The 14,428-nt window shown below is 40.8% G+C and overlaps 1 protein-coding gene across 4 annotated transcripts in view; it reads right to left on the minus strand.

Moving 5' to 3' along the window:
• LOC124636863 (lachesin-like) overlaps nucleotides 1–14,428 on the minus strand; it is a 107,854-nt gene that overhangs the window by 48,165 nt on the left and 45,261 nt on the right. For 3 of the 4 annotated variants that reach the window (XM_047173063.1, XM_047173066.1, XM_047173064.1), the window contains exon 2: nucleotides 8,342–8,431. In XM_047173063.1, coding sequence (XP_047029019.1) covers nucleotides 8,342–8,431 — 90 coding nt within the window. Of the gene's footprint in view, nucleotides 1–8,341; nucleotides 8,432–12,920; nucleotides 13,187–14,428 lie in introns of those variants that run through there. The other variant, XM_047173065.1, reaches the window with a different exon arrangement.

Genomic DNA, 14,428 nt, shown 5'->3' on the forward strand with positions numbered 1-14,428 from the left:
AACATTCCATGCACCAAAAGTCAGTAAAGGTGTTTTACGTTTATTACTGTTGTTGTGTCGACCACGAATAAAAAGATGCGGAAACAGCCGTGGTTACTGCTATCCAAAGAGTGTTTGGGGTGAGCATTTTTTTAGGGCACCTTTTCTAGCCCCCTCCCAGGCTGAGCAAGGAAAGCAGTGCTCCCCTAAAAAGGGCTGCTTTGTCGCTCTGGGTGCTGCCGGATTCCCTCTGTCCCCCCAGCTCAAAGAGAAAACGACCACGGCATGTACTCACACCCCCAGAGCCGCTAGTGTGCAGGTCTCAGACAAAGCTCAGGTTGCATCAGCCCGAACCTCTCTACCTCAACCTATCGCCACTAGTCTTCGCCAAATCGGGGTCCATTATACGGAAGCAGTCAGATGCGCAGGATATATTACAGTGCTCAAACATACGCGCAAACGCAAGAGCACTCTCTCGTCTAACATCCCTTTATCCGATGGAACGGTGAACCGCTACGATCGGAGAGATGTTAGATGCAGCAGTTTGACATACGATAACACGATCCCTATCGCTGCCTCTAGGCCTTCCTGCGATGCCTCGGTGTCTTGCCACCAGTGGTGGTCTGCTATTTAGCCAAGACACAATTTCGGGGGATTTCCGATCAGGCTTGGGAGATGTTGTTACCAAGCGCCGGCGCCGACGGTAGCCGCCGCGCTACTGACGGCGCTCGCCGCCGTGCGACACTGTGCACGACACTGTGGCGCCCTCCAGCGGACACGCCAGGTACTGTGGAGAGCCTGCTGGCGCACACGTCCGGCACCGGCGGTGACCGCCGCGCTACTGACGGCGCTCGCCGCCGTGCTCGACACTGCACGACACTGTGGCGCCCTCCAGCGGACACGCCAGGTACTGTGGAGAGCCTGCTGGCGCACACGTCCGGCGCCGGCGGTGATCGCCGCGCTCAGGGGGGGGACAGTTTCCTTGACTGAGCGTTGTCGTAAAGAAAGTAGCGCCATCTTATAAATGAAACGTGAAAACATGCCATATTGCTAACTATTTCACGATAGATGTCTCTGTAAGTAGATTGAAAATTAATTATTTTACCTTTTTATACAAAAATACGAGAGTATTTCAATAATTAGAAGATGATTTAAATTACGAATTCTACTTAAATTTTGTTTTTAAAAATTCTCAATCTGAGAACCTATCTGACCTTTTTGTTAATTGGTAATAGTAACACATCATTCATACTTCACAAGATGACCGCCATCATAACTTGCGTACGCTTGTCTGTGTATTTTGGTCATTTTTGTGTAATTCCTAGCAAATAAATATTTGATTCTAGTAGACCCGCTTTCCAGTAAAAAGTATTTTGTTTAATTTTCCTGTTGTAATGTATTTCAAAGCATAACAACAAGAAAATTAAACATAACTTGTTACCAGCGAACGGGTATATTGGGAACTATGCTTATGTTTTTAAATATATATAGGTACGTATACGTATGTATAGCACACGTCATATACTTCTGGTCGCAAACTCCAGATGGCGCTTCAAAGTTGCTTGCATAAAAACTGCGCGAGAGGGCTCTCTTTTTCCATAGTATTATTTTACTCTTTGGCCGCGCTACTGACGGCGCTCGCCGCCGTGCTCGACACTGCACGACACTGTGGCGCCCTCCAGCGGACACGCCAGGTACTGTGGATAGCCTGCTGGCGCACACGTCCGGCGCCGGCGGTGACCGCCGCGCTACTACACTAGTTGTGCTTGATATCACACAAATGAGCAGGAATGTTTGATTACTGAAGCAAACGATGTCCAGAAGTTGATGTGCTATCTGAGATAGCGCATCTACTTCATATCTTTTAAATGAGCCTTCACATATAATCGCACGTTACGTTCGCATGTCTCAGATCTGTGTAGGTACCTCTATACTCACTTGGACAAATAATTCGCATGAAATTCTTTGTGCAATACACAAACATATATTCCGTACAAATTCGTGTGTTTAATATGATCCCAGCGGACTGTGTGTATTTCTGTTGATGAACATTATTTACTTTTGATCTCATAATGTTTTTCGTGAACCGTGTCTCTGCAAATACATATATTTCCAAGATTTAAGAGACAGTAGGATGCCATTTGGGGATTCTCTCGCAGAAAAATGTTTACTTTAGACTCCTTCGGCTATAATACAGTCTCGTAAGAGTGTTTGTAGTACGGAATATCATTTACATAAGTGCGCGGTGAGCAATTGTCAACTCATAACAGTGAGTGTGTGTGAGGGTGTGTTACACTCGTGACAAATTAGTGTAGCGGGAGCACTAATCACTAGCGTACCTGCTAATGATGTACTAATGTTAGCAATCACTCGCGTACTCTGCGAGAACACACGTCTACGCATGACTACACTGATTGGAAGTACGATTGATCAGGCGACTAAAACTTATTCAAACGGTTACAACAAGACACTGTTTAAATATTCTTGGAACAAAGTTATTAAGCGACTGATTGACCAAGCGTCTCATTAACTGTTTCGAGGAGTTATTTTAGTTTAGATCAATACAGTACGTTGAGACACACATACAATAGTTCATGTTTAATGTGGCTAATTGTGTTTCAACACTCTAGTACTCCGGGAAGTAGCTGCCAGTCTAGTCATGTGTGTGTGTGTGTGTGTGTGTCAGTCGGCAACAGTACTGGAGGACGGAAGATCATAAACTTTATATTAAGGCGCGAGGCGCGAGGTTCACCTTCCGCCGCCAAGTAATTGTTTCACCCACTTTCTGCGTGATAAGTATTCAGAATTTATTGTGTTTTTACTCGCTCCACGAGGAATGTTAAATGCCTTTAACAAATGTGTTTTGTACGTCAGGTGGAGGAGTCGCGTGTCACGACTAGTGCACTTTGTTAGTGTTTATGAGCTTAAATACCTGTTGTTATATGAATTATTGTTTGCCTTTTAAATGGTGGACATTTTAATCACTTCGACATAACAATTCACATTATTTTTGCATAATGTGTCACGCATGCGTCATTTGCTACTGTCACAGAGAACATGCAATAATTGAGTACATATTGTTGTGAGCTCGTCAACAACAGGAACAAAGCGATTATTATTTACAGTTTAGAACAACATTACTGCGGGCAGCGGGTGATTGCTTCCGTTGTCAACAGTTCGCTGAATATGGCCGGTGATACTGCGACTATTATATTGACACTTGTATCAAAGCGTCATCATTCCTCGAACACCACACTAATTTAAATGATTAGCATAATCTATAGTACACAGTATGTGTAAGTTCGTGATCAGTCACGCCGGAGGCGGAGGTACGTCAATATTAGAAAGCTGCGCTCTACATCAACCATTGTTATGATGATCGTTAGAACGTCTTTGTCATCCATCGGCCCGAAAAATACAATATCTCAGCAGCAGAAGCGTGACTGAAGGGGCCGGGCGAGTGCGGGGGGCGCTCGGGCGAGCGAGGGGGGGGGGGATAAACCAGGGATTCTAAAAGAACACCAGTTAAAAGCGCAGATCAAAAGATTCTTATTTAACCGGCGGTGGCGGGGCGGGGCGGGGGGGGGGTGAACCGTACAGGAGGCCTACCTCTACATACAGGTACGGTAACTTCTTTATGATTGCTTGGAGCTACGCTTTTCGTAGCTGTACGCCTACGGCGTAGGCCCGGTCTGTCTACGAATTAAATCTGCGTAGCGTTACGAAACCCACATTGATTTATTTCCTTATCTCGTGAGGAGCTTATTTTTACGTCTTTTTAGAAGACGACTTTGATGAGTCATTTCAAACTTCTTGTCCAATAAGGGCTGTTAACAACCTTATTTACTTACAATTAAACACAAACATAAACGAGAATGCTTCAATGAACTATAATGAATGTTAAAAGTTTTCATTAAAATCGATTGTATATATATATTTACAGTGTTTTACTAATTCACTGAATTTTGAGAGGAAAAAAAACAACGTAAAATTCCTCCAAAATCACAAACACACCCTTTATGGTAAATCTGGAAGGTCGCGCGGAACGTCAGAGTTGGCAGTAAACAAGCGCCACCTCGCGAACAAAGCAGAATGTCGCAAGCGCCGGCACACGCCACGGCAACCAGTGCCGCACATGTGAGCGAGTGGTGGCCAACACGTCGGCGTGCTCAGAACAACACATTGCTGATCACTGATCGTTGTCTCACAAGTAGTTTGCATCTATTTCGGGTTACATTCGACACAAAAGGGTAAAGGTCACAGTCGACGTCATTTCAATCTATTCTACTTTATTGTACAATCAAAAAGTTATTTGATGATATATTATTATAAAATAGGTGGGTCGCCGTTGAATGTTTTTTTTTGAAACTAAATCATCTTTATTTAAAAGTTGGTGAGTAAATGACAAAATGTCGCTTTTATTTATGAACGATTTTTATGGACGTTTAAATACAACATGTACAGCACGTTTTCTCTACTACGGGTAAATTATTACCGTTGAACACTTTCTTGTTCTCTGCAAACGTTAGGTAATAGCACAACCGAAAATAAGCCGAGCAAATGGACAATTACCAATACAAATAAAGTAATCGACTTTAGTTAGGATCTAGACGTTGTATATAACGTTAGTAACTCTCGTAAACTAAAGAAGATGGATCAAAATTGCCCCACGTCCTATAACAATGTAATGTACCTCAAAAAAAAGATAAAAATGATAAAAAAAATATGGCATACTCTCTAACTTCTTTTTTTTACACCTTCATACGAAAAAAATGCTTTAAAAATTGTTCAGGCGCTGTTATGAAAACATCGTTCATAAGACTATTTATTGACCATTTTTTTAAATCATGTTTTTGTTTGACAGGGTATACCTCACAGGTGGTCCCATATTCATCAGGTTAGGCTTTGATGATGGAAACCCTGAGATATCCAGGGCAACTTTTGAAAGTTGTAAGCATGCGTAGGATAAAAACTTGTCAATGAGGTGTATGTCTGATAACACTATGCAACAGTGAAGGTTTGGAGCTCACCTGATGATGGAGACGAAAGAAGGTCGAGGGAACTCAACAACTGAATGTGTAAGCTACCTTGTGTTTGGGCTTATATTATTTGTATTGAATAGACCTTTGCAACAGTGAAGGTTTGGAGCTGACCTGATGATGGAGACCAGAGAAGGTTGAGGGAATCGATACCTGAAAATGTAAACTACCTCTTATTTGGTCGTATAGTATTCGTATTTTTGAGAACTTTCCACTAATGCGGATAGTGACAACTATGCTTGTTACTGAAAAGCCAAAAAAATACTTTTTACAAAAAATAAAACCGACTCCCAAAAACACTAAAAAGTAAAAAAAAAAACTATTCTTAGGTGCATCGGCATATAAGTCGTAGGCGAAATAAACTTAGGTACCTACATCCATTAGACACTATAGTTCGGCCATTCAGAGAATGCGTTCCTGACACGTCGCGATTGAACTGACGACGTAACTTTGCAATGGCGTTGCAGTTACGATAAAAATATTTTTGCTGGTTGTTTACCGTTTTAACAATTGAGGAGCATTAAAACAACATTATTATATCAATAATCAATGAATGTTATTACGTCGTCAGTTCAATCGCGACGTGTCAGGAACGCATTCTCTGAATGGCCGAACTATAACTTCTAGGCCGATGCATCTAAGAATATTTTTTTTTTTGCTTTTCAGTGTTTTGGGAGTCGATTTTATTTTTTTGTAAAAAGTTTTTTTATTTTTGGCTTTTCACTGACAAGTATAGTTTTTACTATCCGCATTAGTGGAAAGTTCTCATCAATACGAATAATATACGACCAAACACGAGGTAGTTAACATATTCAGTTGTCGATTCCCTCAACCTTCTCTGGTCTCCATTATCAGATCAGCTCCAAAGCTTCACTGTTGCAAAGGTCTATTCAATACAAATAATATAAGCCCAAACACAAGGTAGTTTACACATTCAGTTGTTGAGTTCCCTCGACCTTCTTTCGTCTCCATCATCAGATCAGCTCCAAACCTTCACTGTTGCATAGTGTTATCAGACATACACCTCATTGACAAGTTTTTATCCTGCGCATGCCCACAACTTTCAAAAGTTGCCCTAGATTTCTCAGGGTTTCCATCATCAGGTCCTGACCTGATTATTATGGGACCACCTGTGAGGTATACCCTATCAAACAAAAAACATGATTTTAAAAAATGGTCAATAAATAGTCTTATGAACGATGTTTTCATACCAGCGCCTGAACAATTTTTAAATCATTTTTTTCGTATGAAGGTGTAAAAAAAAGAAGTTAGAGACTATGCCATATTTTTTTTTACATTTTTATCTTTTTTTTTAGGTACATTACATTGTTATAGGACGTGGGGCAATTTTGTATGGATTGTGATCCGTCTTCTTTGTCAAGGTAAATATCGGAAAATTTACTATTAATAATTTGTTATAAAAAATATCCCATAATAAAAGGAATTACTTTCTAATGACATGGGAAAAGTAATCTGTATTCCTGGCACTAGACATGCGCAAAATGTGTCATTGAAAAGAAATGAATGAAGTAGTTCTTTTCGCTCAACGAAGTAGTCCACTCATTTACTTCAGTACTTCATTTAGTTCACCAAATCTGAACGAGTCAATGAGTCACCCAGCTCTTAGGAATCATAATCGTAGTCTACTCATTTAGTTCAGTAAATCAAAACGAGTCAATCTGTAGTGTGAGGGATAAGTATCGACGAATGAATCACTTGATTTTTTATCTCGATATCTCGATTTTCCTTCATACTTTATACAGGCTTAGGACTATCAACCGTGAAAATATGAATAAACAGAAAATTATGTAGCTTTAAAGTAATTTAGATATATTTTAGTTTAGGTTGGCGTATTTAAAAATCGAAATATGTAGCCGATCCTATCTATGGAAGGATCCTGAACTAGTGAACTAAATGAAGTAGAGACACATTCGAAGGAGTAGTGAAGGAATGATACGTTTATTTTCGGAAGTGAAGTAGTCCATTTCCTTCAATCGTTCGTGAACTACCCATGTCTACCTGGCACTAAAGTGAGCTAAGTGTGATGTGCACAAAACGGGCAGTGTGCGTTACTGGGCGCGTGTCACACCGCAGCGAGCGGCGGCAGGTGCGCGGTCGCCTAATGCGCTCGTCAGTTACTGGCGACGGTGTTAATGCGCTCCAGCGACGCTGCTCTGTTCGACTGGTTGATAGCCGCGCGCTGTTGGCCCAGCCTGCGCCTCCCAGCGCGCTCGTTACTGTGTGATGTTAGTTCGCTTCTGATTTACTCATTGTTTACTCGCTACACCGTGAACGACTACTATTTACCCATTTGCCTGTGTCCGCGTAATTAGCGCACTTTTTCAGTAACTGCTCGGCAAATTGTTTCAATTTACTTCCGTGAGCTAAGTAAACGTTTCAGGCTGCAACCTGAACAGTTCAGAAAAATACTCACAAAACTTCATTAGCGGGGAACTGACTAGATGTCCGCAATGCAAATGACGTCAACTGGAAAACTTTTCATTTTATTCCTCTTTAAAACTTGTTTATGATTCTGGCGACAAGTTAGCGAATAAAGAGCAAGTTTTCAACGAGTCGCGTCAAATTTTCGCGTTCCGAATTGATGTCTCGACGAACGTTTAGATATTCATTAAAACTAGTGTCGTGTTCGACGGCGCGCTTGAGTGTTTGCTCGAGCCGAGCGCTGCCGAGGACAGCCGAGCGCGTGGAGAGGCCGCGAACACCCTCGTCGGGTGTTTACACTGCTCCACTTAACGAAACATCCATTAGCTGCAGTAACAAGTTGCGTAAACTCGATCCGGCCTCGATAACTATTCGCTGTTTACAATACACTGCCACATTTACATACGGATTTGTATCTGTGTTGTGCGAGCACGCGTCTATGTACATACTTGGAGGCCTACTCGCCGTTATTTATTCACAAACAGGTGTGTTTCGCATTTTATCCGACACAATCCGTGGAACCGTTACTTGTATGATGGAGGTATATTATCAAATATTCATTCGGAATCTGTTGTTATGGTCAGCGAGAGATATAAAGGGCGAGGTTACAGCTGAACTGTGCCATTTCTTTAGATAACGGACAATAACTGCGGCTGTAGGTGTCCTCGGGGGCGAGCAAGTTTACCTTATTGTCTTTATATGTATTAATGTTGTGGTTCGATTTAAATATCGTAGGCTGTGTCCTAGCCGAGCTGAATCCCGCGTTGCGTAAACATTAACTTGCGCAGCAACATTTTCTGGTACGTTCAAAATGTAAAAATTCACGTTACACAGCAGAATATAGTAGTGTATGATAGAGGAGAACAAGTGAGTGAGCGTACCTTTGATGAGATGCGCGGCGAGCACGAGCGCGGCGGTGAAGACGTGCAGGCGCCACGCGCACGCGCACATCCTGCGCGACGCCACGCGCTCTGCAACAACACAACACACGTTACACACTAGCATTATTGCAAATTGATGGTTCTGCGTTCAGTATAAACTGCTTCGTACTATGTTTTGTTTGGCACTAAGCTTGAATGCTACACTTAAAATCATCACTGACAAGTGAATCAAAATAAAATTGCATTTTTAATGTAAGTAGAAGGCTTCCATAATCGCTGCGAGAAGATACATGAACTTTCTATTCAATCTGCTGTTCAAACTAGCAAAAATGAATTTTAATAAAAATATGTAAAAGTATGTAATGCAATAATAGGCATCTTGCTCCAAACAGTTATTTTATTAATATAAACAAAATGTTTAATTTAATTTTAACAATAGGTGGTGCGATGATAGTAAACTGAGTTTGAAACTTAGTAACTAAATACTTATTTACAGAGTATGCAATCAATTTTGAATGAATTTATTTCGAAGAAAGGGTTCAATGCTTATTATTTTCAACAAAAATGATCAAATTATAGTTAAACATTTCAAATATCAGACTCAAAGACTAGTGTTGAGGAGACAACACGACATAGATATGTAGGTAGTCTCGTGTAGAGTGAGTGTCGCGGACATTCCACACCTAAATGTGGAATACTTATTAGAAGTCACGCGACTATTTTTACATCACAATATTGAACCACTAACGTCTCCCAGATCTCTTCCATGTAATAAACTACGCCAATAAAAGCGCGGCGCATAGATCTATCCTACCTAACCGCCATTAATAACTACGTTATCATATCAATAATTTGATGACAACAGTTTAAGACACATACAATAGTAAAGAGTAAATTTAGAAAGTGTTGTCCTTGCCAAAGAAATAAAGTTTTCTATTCGAAAGTTGTATAACGACGTGAACTAAAACAGTTGTAACTTTGAACGAGTTATTCAATATTTTATTCAAATCCAATAATCAACAAAATCACGATTTTAAAAATTCAGAGCAACTCCAAATAAAGTTGTTCATTGATGACGTAGTTCCAAGGACGAAGCTAATTACAATATAACATGCTTCCGGGGAATTATAGTTCACGTGGCGCGGTGTAATTGCGTGCCGGACGACAGTTTAAACTCACTACGTACTTGTGCTTCAAATATTTAAATCTTGATGAGATTGTGTGATTACAGATACGTACCAGAATTCAAAATATGAAAATGGTTGTAAAAAAACACTAATTCGTACCTGAGAAACCCTACAACGGCCGGGACGATAAGTAGCGATGCAAATATCCGCGTAGTATCGTACAAGTATCCGCGCAGTATCGCACAGGTATCCGCACAGTATCGAGCGGTATCTAAAGCTCTGATACGCGATATCGCCGGCACCGCGCCCAATATTTCACCGACCGCTGACACTACCAATATACTCATGCAGAAGGATCATTCTGCACCACCAGCATTCGCATGATTTTCATGTGCAAAAGGAAAGTTCTTTTACAGCTTACTACTACTTTTAGTATTTGGATACATTTCAGTTGCTTGCATTGGTATTAATTCTGAATCGTTTCTTTTTCTGATCACTAAAATAGAGAGTTTTTGCATGTTTTTTCTTATACACGAATTTTGTTTTGCTTCGATGTAGAAAGTATTTTGTTTTTAAACCTTCTGCGCGTTTTCTGTGTATCTAGTAGTTATAGTGACATTGCGGTGCTATGTTACGTGTGCCGAGCGCACGTGGATCCGTTCGGGATAACGACGTGAAAAAATACGCGAGTTTCAGTTTAAACAGAGCATGTTTGGAATAAAGGCTCGCGGACAGAGGCACGACCTGCGCTCTGCACCGGTATTGTGCTACATGTACGCGAGCGGGGGCTTTGTTAATCAACATACATTTCTCGTTTTATACGCAGTGTAGGTATACAGCGGTCTTAATACCAGGTATTCAAAAAGTTTTACTCACTTATTATTAGCATAATGACATCCATATTTATGATTGGTTCATGATCATGAACTTATGATGTTCAGTATTCGTATATATGCTAGGTGTAGCGAGGCTGAGGTGCAAGTGTGGGAGCTCGGGAGCAGAGTGCACACAATGCTCGCGACACCGTTCCGAAGGAAACAATAACTCCAGTGGGTCATATCCGCCAGGAGACGCGGGGGGTGGCGGGGGGGAGAGCAGGGCGCACCCCTGCTTGGTCTTGTAGCCATATTCCAGAGTTGAATATGAGTCGGAACACTGACATATCATAGATTTATTCTCATTAGGTACTACATATCTTGACACATAAGCACATTAGATATTTTCAGTAACTTCACAATATTGTCATTTACTGAAGCAAACTGGTAGTCGGCAACAAAGTAATAAGCCTTATTACCATGTCTGTGTAATCTACTTTGTGAATCCGATATGAACGCCGGCCACTTAATTCATTACCACATTAATACTTACTTAATACATTAGTTTCGCTTCTGAAAGTGTTATGAAATAATAAATTATATCAAATATTATCAGAAGTAATTAACGTAACCGGGAGATCAAATCGGAACAGAATAATTTAAAATGTTTTTGCAGAATCTTTGCTGTAATCGTCGAATTTATAAACGTGTAATAGTAAGTAGGCAGTAGTGCGGTAGTGAGTAGGTGGGTTTGCGAGCTCTGGTTAACGCGCTGTTAACTCTTCGATCGCTGGCGGAGCGGCCGCACACATAAATATCACCACTTTTATGGCCGCGCCGGGATTATCATAAAATTAACGTATTGACAATTTCCCCCGCGGCTATTACCGACATGTGACTGCATGCATGGTGTGCTCACTTGCATGCTGATGTGCTTGTCGGAATGTTTGTTTCAATGTTAATGAGAGTCCATTGCGAGCAGTTATCGCGGCGCGTGCCTCATGTTCACAAAACGTTTACTGTCGGACATGGCTCACCTGCTAATATGTCGCTCTGTACATAAACGATACTGATCGCGCTTTTTTGTTATTAAGTACTGACCAATTTGAGGCAAGGAGAGCGTCGAAATACTGAAACTGCAAAAGTAATACTAAGTACACTGCTTATTGATATTTGTGAGTTATCGCAATATAAATTAGTACATACAATGATATTATGGTCACATAAACACGTGTGACAGATAAGCGTCATTGCGGCCCACATTGTCGGCATTATATACGTGGAATATTTTTGTATCACTTTCCTGTGTCATATCAAATCTAATGTCATAGAACATACATATCTGTTCAAAGCGCTGCGTACGAGGTTACACCACAGATTACACGCTGAAATCTTGCGGGAACAGACGCCTCGCTTTATATTAGCTAGTTTTTTGACTGAACAACGACATTCACAAAATCACACATCTGTTCATTGAAAGGCTATTTCACTTGGAATTAGTATCTCTTTACCAATAAAAGTGAACGAGCTCACCCCATACCTACAGAGTTTTCCCAGATTCCTCACAGCGATGATGGATGAGTGACCTTTACCCAATTTAGTGGTTATAAATAGAGTTTGATTAACTAGCGGCGAGTAACGTCGGCGTCATTGATGTGGGGTCACAAAGTACGCGTGGTGGTCACTCATCGCCCGCGAGCGACAACATGCGGTCACTGCACAACATAATATTTTTATTCCGTCGTGTAAACATGTGCTCTTATAATTGGCTGTTACCATGAAACTAGTGTATTTTTACATAATATTAGTTGTTATACAGCAAGCCACTTTGTTATTGTTATTGTGAATGCATTATATATCAGGGTAATAGTACCCAATTTAATATCCTTCAATCATACAACAACACCTACCGAGTGAGCCTTTTGTCTCAACACAAATATAACTGTGATACACGACAAAATCAATATATCGTCGTGTAGGTATGTGTCACTGTCGAGTGAACTTCTATTGAAAAACAATTTGCCGTCATCTTGACAGGAAATTGTATAGTATGTGTTTGTTATTACCCGCGGGGCTTAGCAAAACAACTGAAAGACTAATATCAAGTTATCGGCAAGCAGATTACAGGATGATAAATAGATAACTGATAAATAGTGCAGTGACGGCGGCGGATGCAGCAGTGGTGGTACACAGACGACTCACTAATGTCGCTGATGTACCACGTGAGCACGAAGCTTCCGTTGCATTCTCTTCACTGATCTTAGTTATTCATCGTCAGCCTTTTTATCGAGCCACTGCTGGGCACAAGCCTCCTCTCGCAGGGAGAAATATTATTATTGTCAACTTAAAAGACAAAGATGGCATCCACCCTTTATGACCGTGACACATGAACGTTTACCAACTTTAGTATTGTGATTGTGCCACATGTGTTTTGGTGACGTCACGGGCTCACACACACACACACACACACACATGGTCTCCAGCCGGCGCGCGCGCACGTGTCGCACACAACACGACATGTTCACGCGGAATGCTGATAAACGGATGTTATTTATTGCACCAATGTTAATGTATTTCAGAAATAACTCACATTTGGATGGACATTATAGAGAAAATCACAAAGATTTAGAGGCATACCTGCTAGGCGATATTGAAGTTCAAAGCCGTTCCAATTTACGTAAAACGTTGGTTGTAAACATAATGCGAATGTAATATGTATAAAATGATATTAGCAACAACAAAAAATCTCTCGAGACGCGCCGCCAAAAAACCATTAGCTTCGAATAAAATTCGTTTGAAGGAACATCAAGAATACAGGCGTGACGCGGCGGCGGCGTGAAGGCGCGGGATTACGCGTTATCTGCGAGGAAGCGATCGCGCGACACCTCGCCGAACAAATTAAATATTTATCTGTGCGGCACGTGCGCGCTCGCCTGTACGTCGTGAGTGATGCGTGCGAGACGCTCTGTCTCTCGCAGTGCCTGCCTGCAGTACACTGCGGGATACAAGTCAAACATATACAATCAGACGCATAATTGACGCGTACGTGGGCTACAGGCGTGAGTGCAACCAACGCAAAAGGTAAATCCCTACTAATATTATAAATGCGCAAGTAACTCTGTCTGTTACTCTTTCATGTCTAAACGACTGAACTGATTTTAATAAAATTTGGTACAGAGATAGAGTTGATCTTGAGAAAGAACATAGAATAGTTTTTATCGAGGACTTTTGAATAATTCTCTTGGAAACGCAATATAACCGACCTCTACGCGGGCGAAGCCGTGGGCGGAAGCTAGGAATATTATATTTGTATTGAAGCATATATTGTATATGACATATAGCTGATTTAATCCAAACTAATATTATAAATGCGAAAGTAACTCTGTCTGTCTGTCTGTCTGTCTTTTCTTCACGCCTAAACTACTGAACCGATTTGTGTGAAATTTGGTACAGACATAGTTTGAAACTTGAGAAAGGACATAGGATAGTTTTTATTACAAAAAAAATAAAAATAAAATTATTCCGGACATATAGCGCCATCTATTGGTCAAATCAAAAATCTGCTGGTAGTCACTATTCCACGCGAACGAAGTTGCGGGCAAAAGCTAGTGCGTTTATACAGTTTAAAATATTTTAGGTTATTGTTTCAAAGTCAAAGTCACAATGTTTGTTTAGAACGACTGATGTAAGTAACACATATAGCAAGCTGATATTATTATCAAGTAAATCTTCAAGTTACCAAAAAACTGTTGTCGTGGAAGGTACACGCGCGGCTAATCTGAACCGAAATAAACGTCTGCACCGAATTACCGGAGTCTTATTATAGAGCGAAGTAATTAATAGTTGGAGGGTGTTTATTTATTGTGCCTCGCATGAGGAAGGAAACGCTAATGATAGAGCTCGCGCTGTTTGTCTTGTTCTAAACTCCCACTAAGCCAATCATTCATATCAATATAAATGTTCATACTCTGAAGTAGTTCCTAGAAACAAAATAGGCAAATCCTTAAATTAGATTATAACTTTAGTTTTAATTATATTTTTACTGAAATATCATATATTATGCAAGCAGTGATATTCAACGTTGAGTAAAGAATCGCACGGAGGTACATTATCGCTTGTTTTACTTCATCGTTCGCTATCGAAAA

The sequence above is a fragment of the Helicoverpa zea genome, chromosome 15 (genome assembly GCF_022581195.2).
Source record: "Helicoverpa zea isolate HzStark_Cry1AcR chromosome 15, ilHelZeax1.1, whole genome shotgun sequence".
NCBI classification, from domain to species: Eukaryota; Metazoa; Arthropoda; class Insecta; order Lepidoptera; family Noctuidae; genus Helicoverpa; species Helicoverpa zea.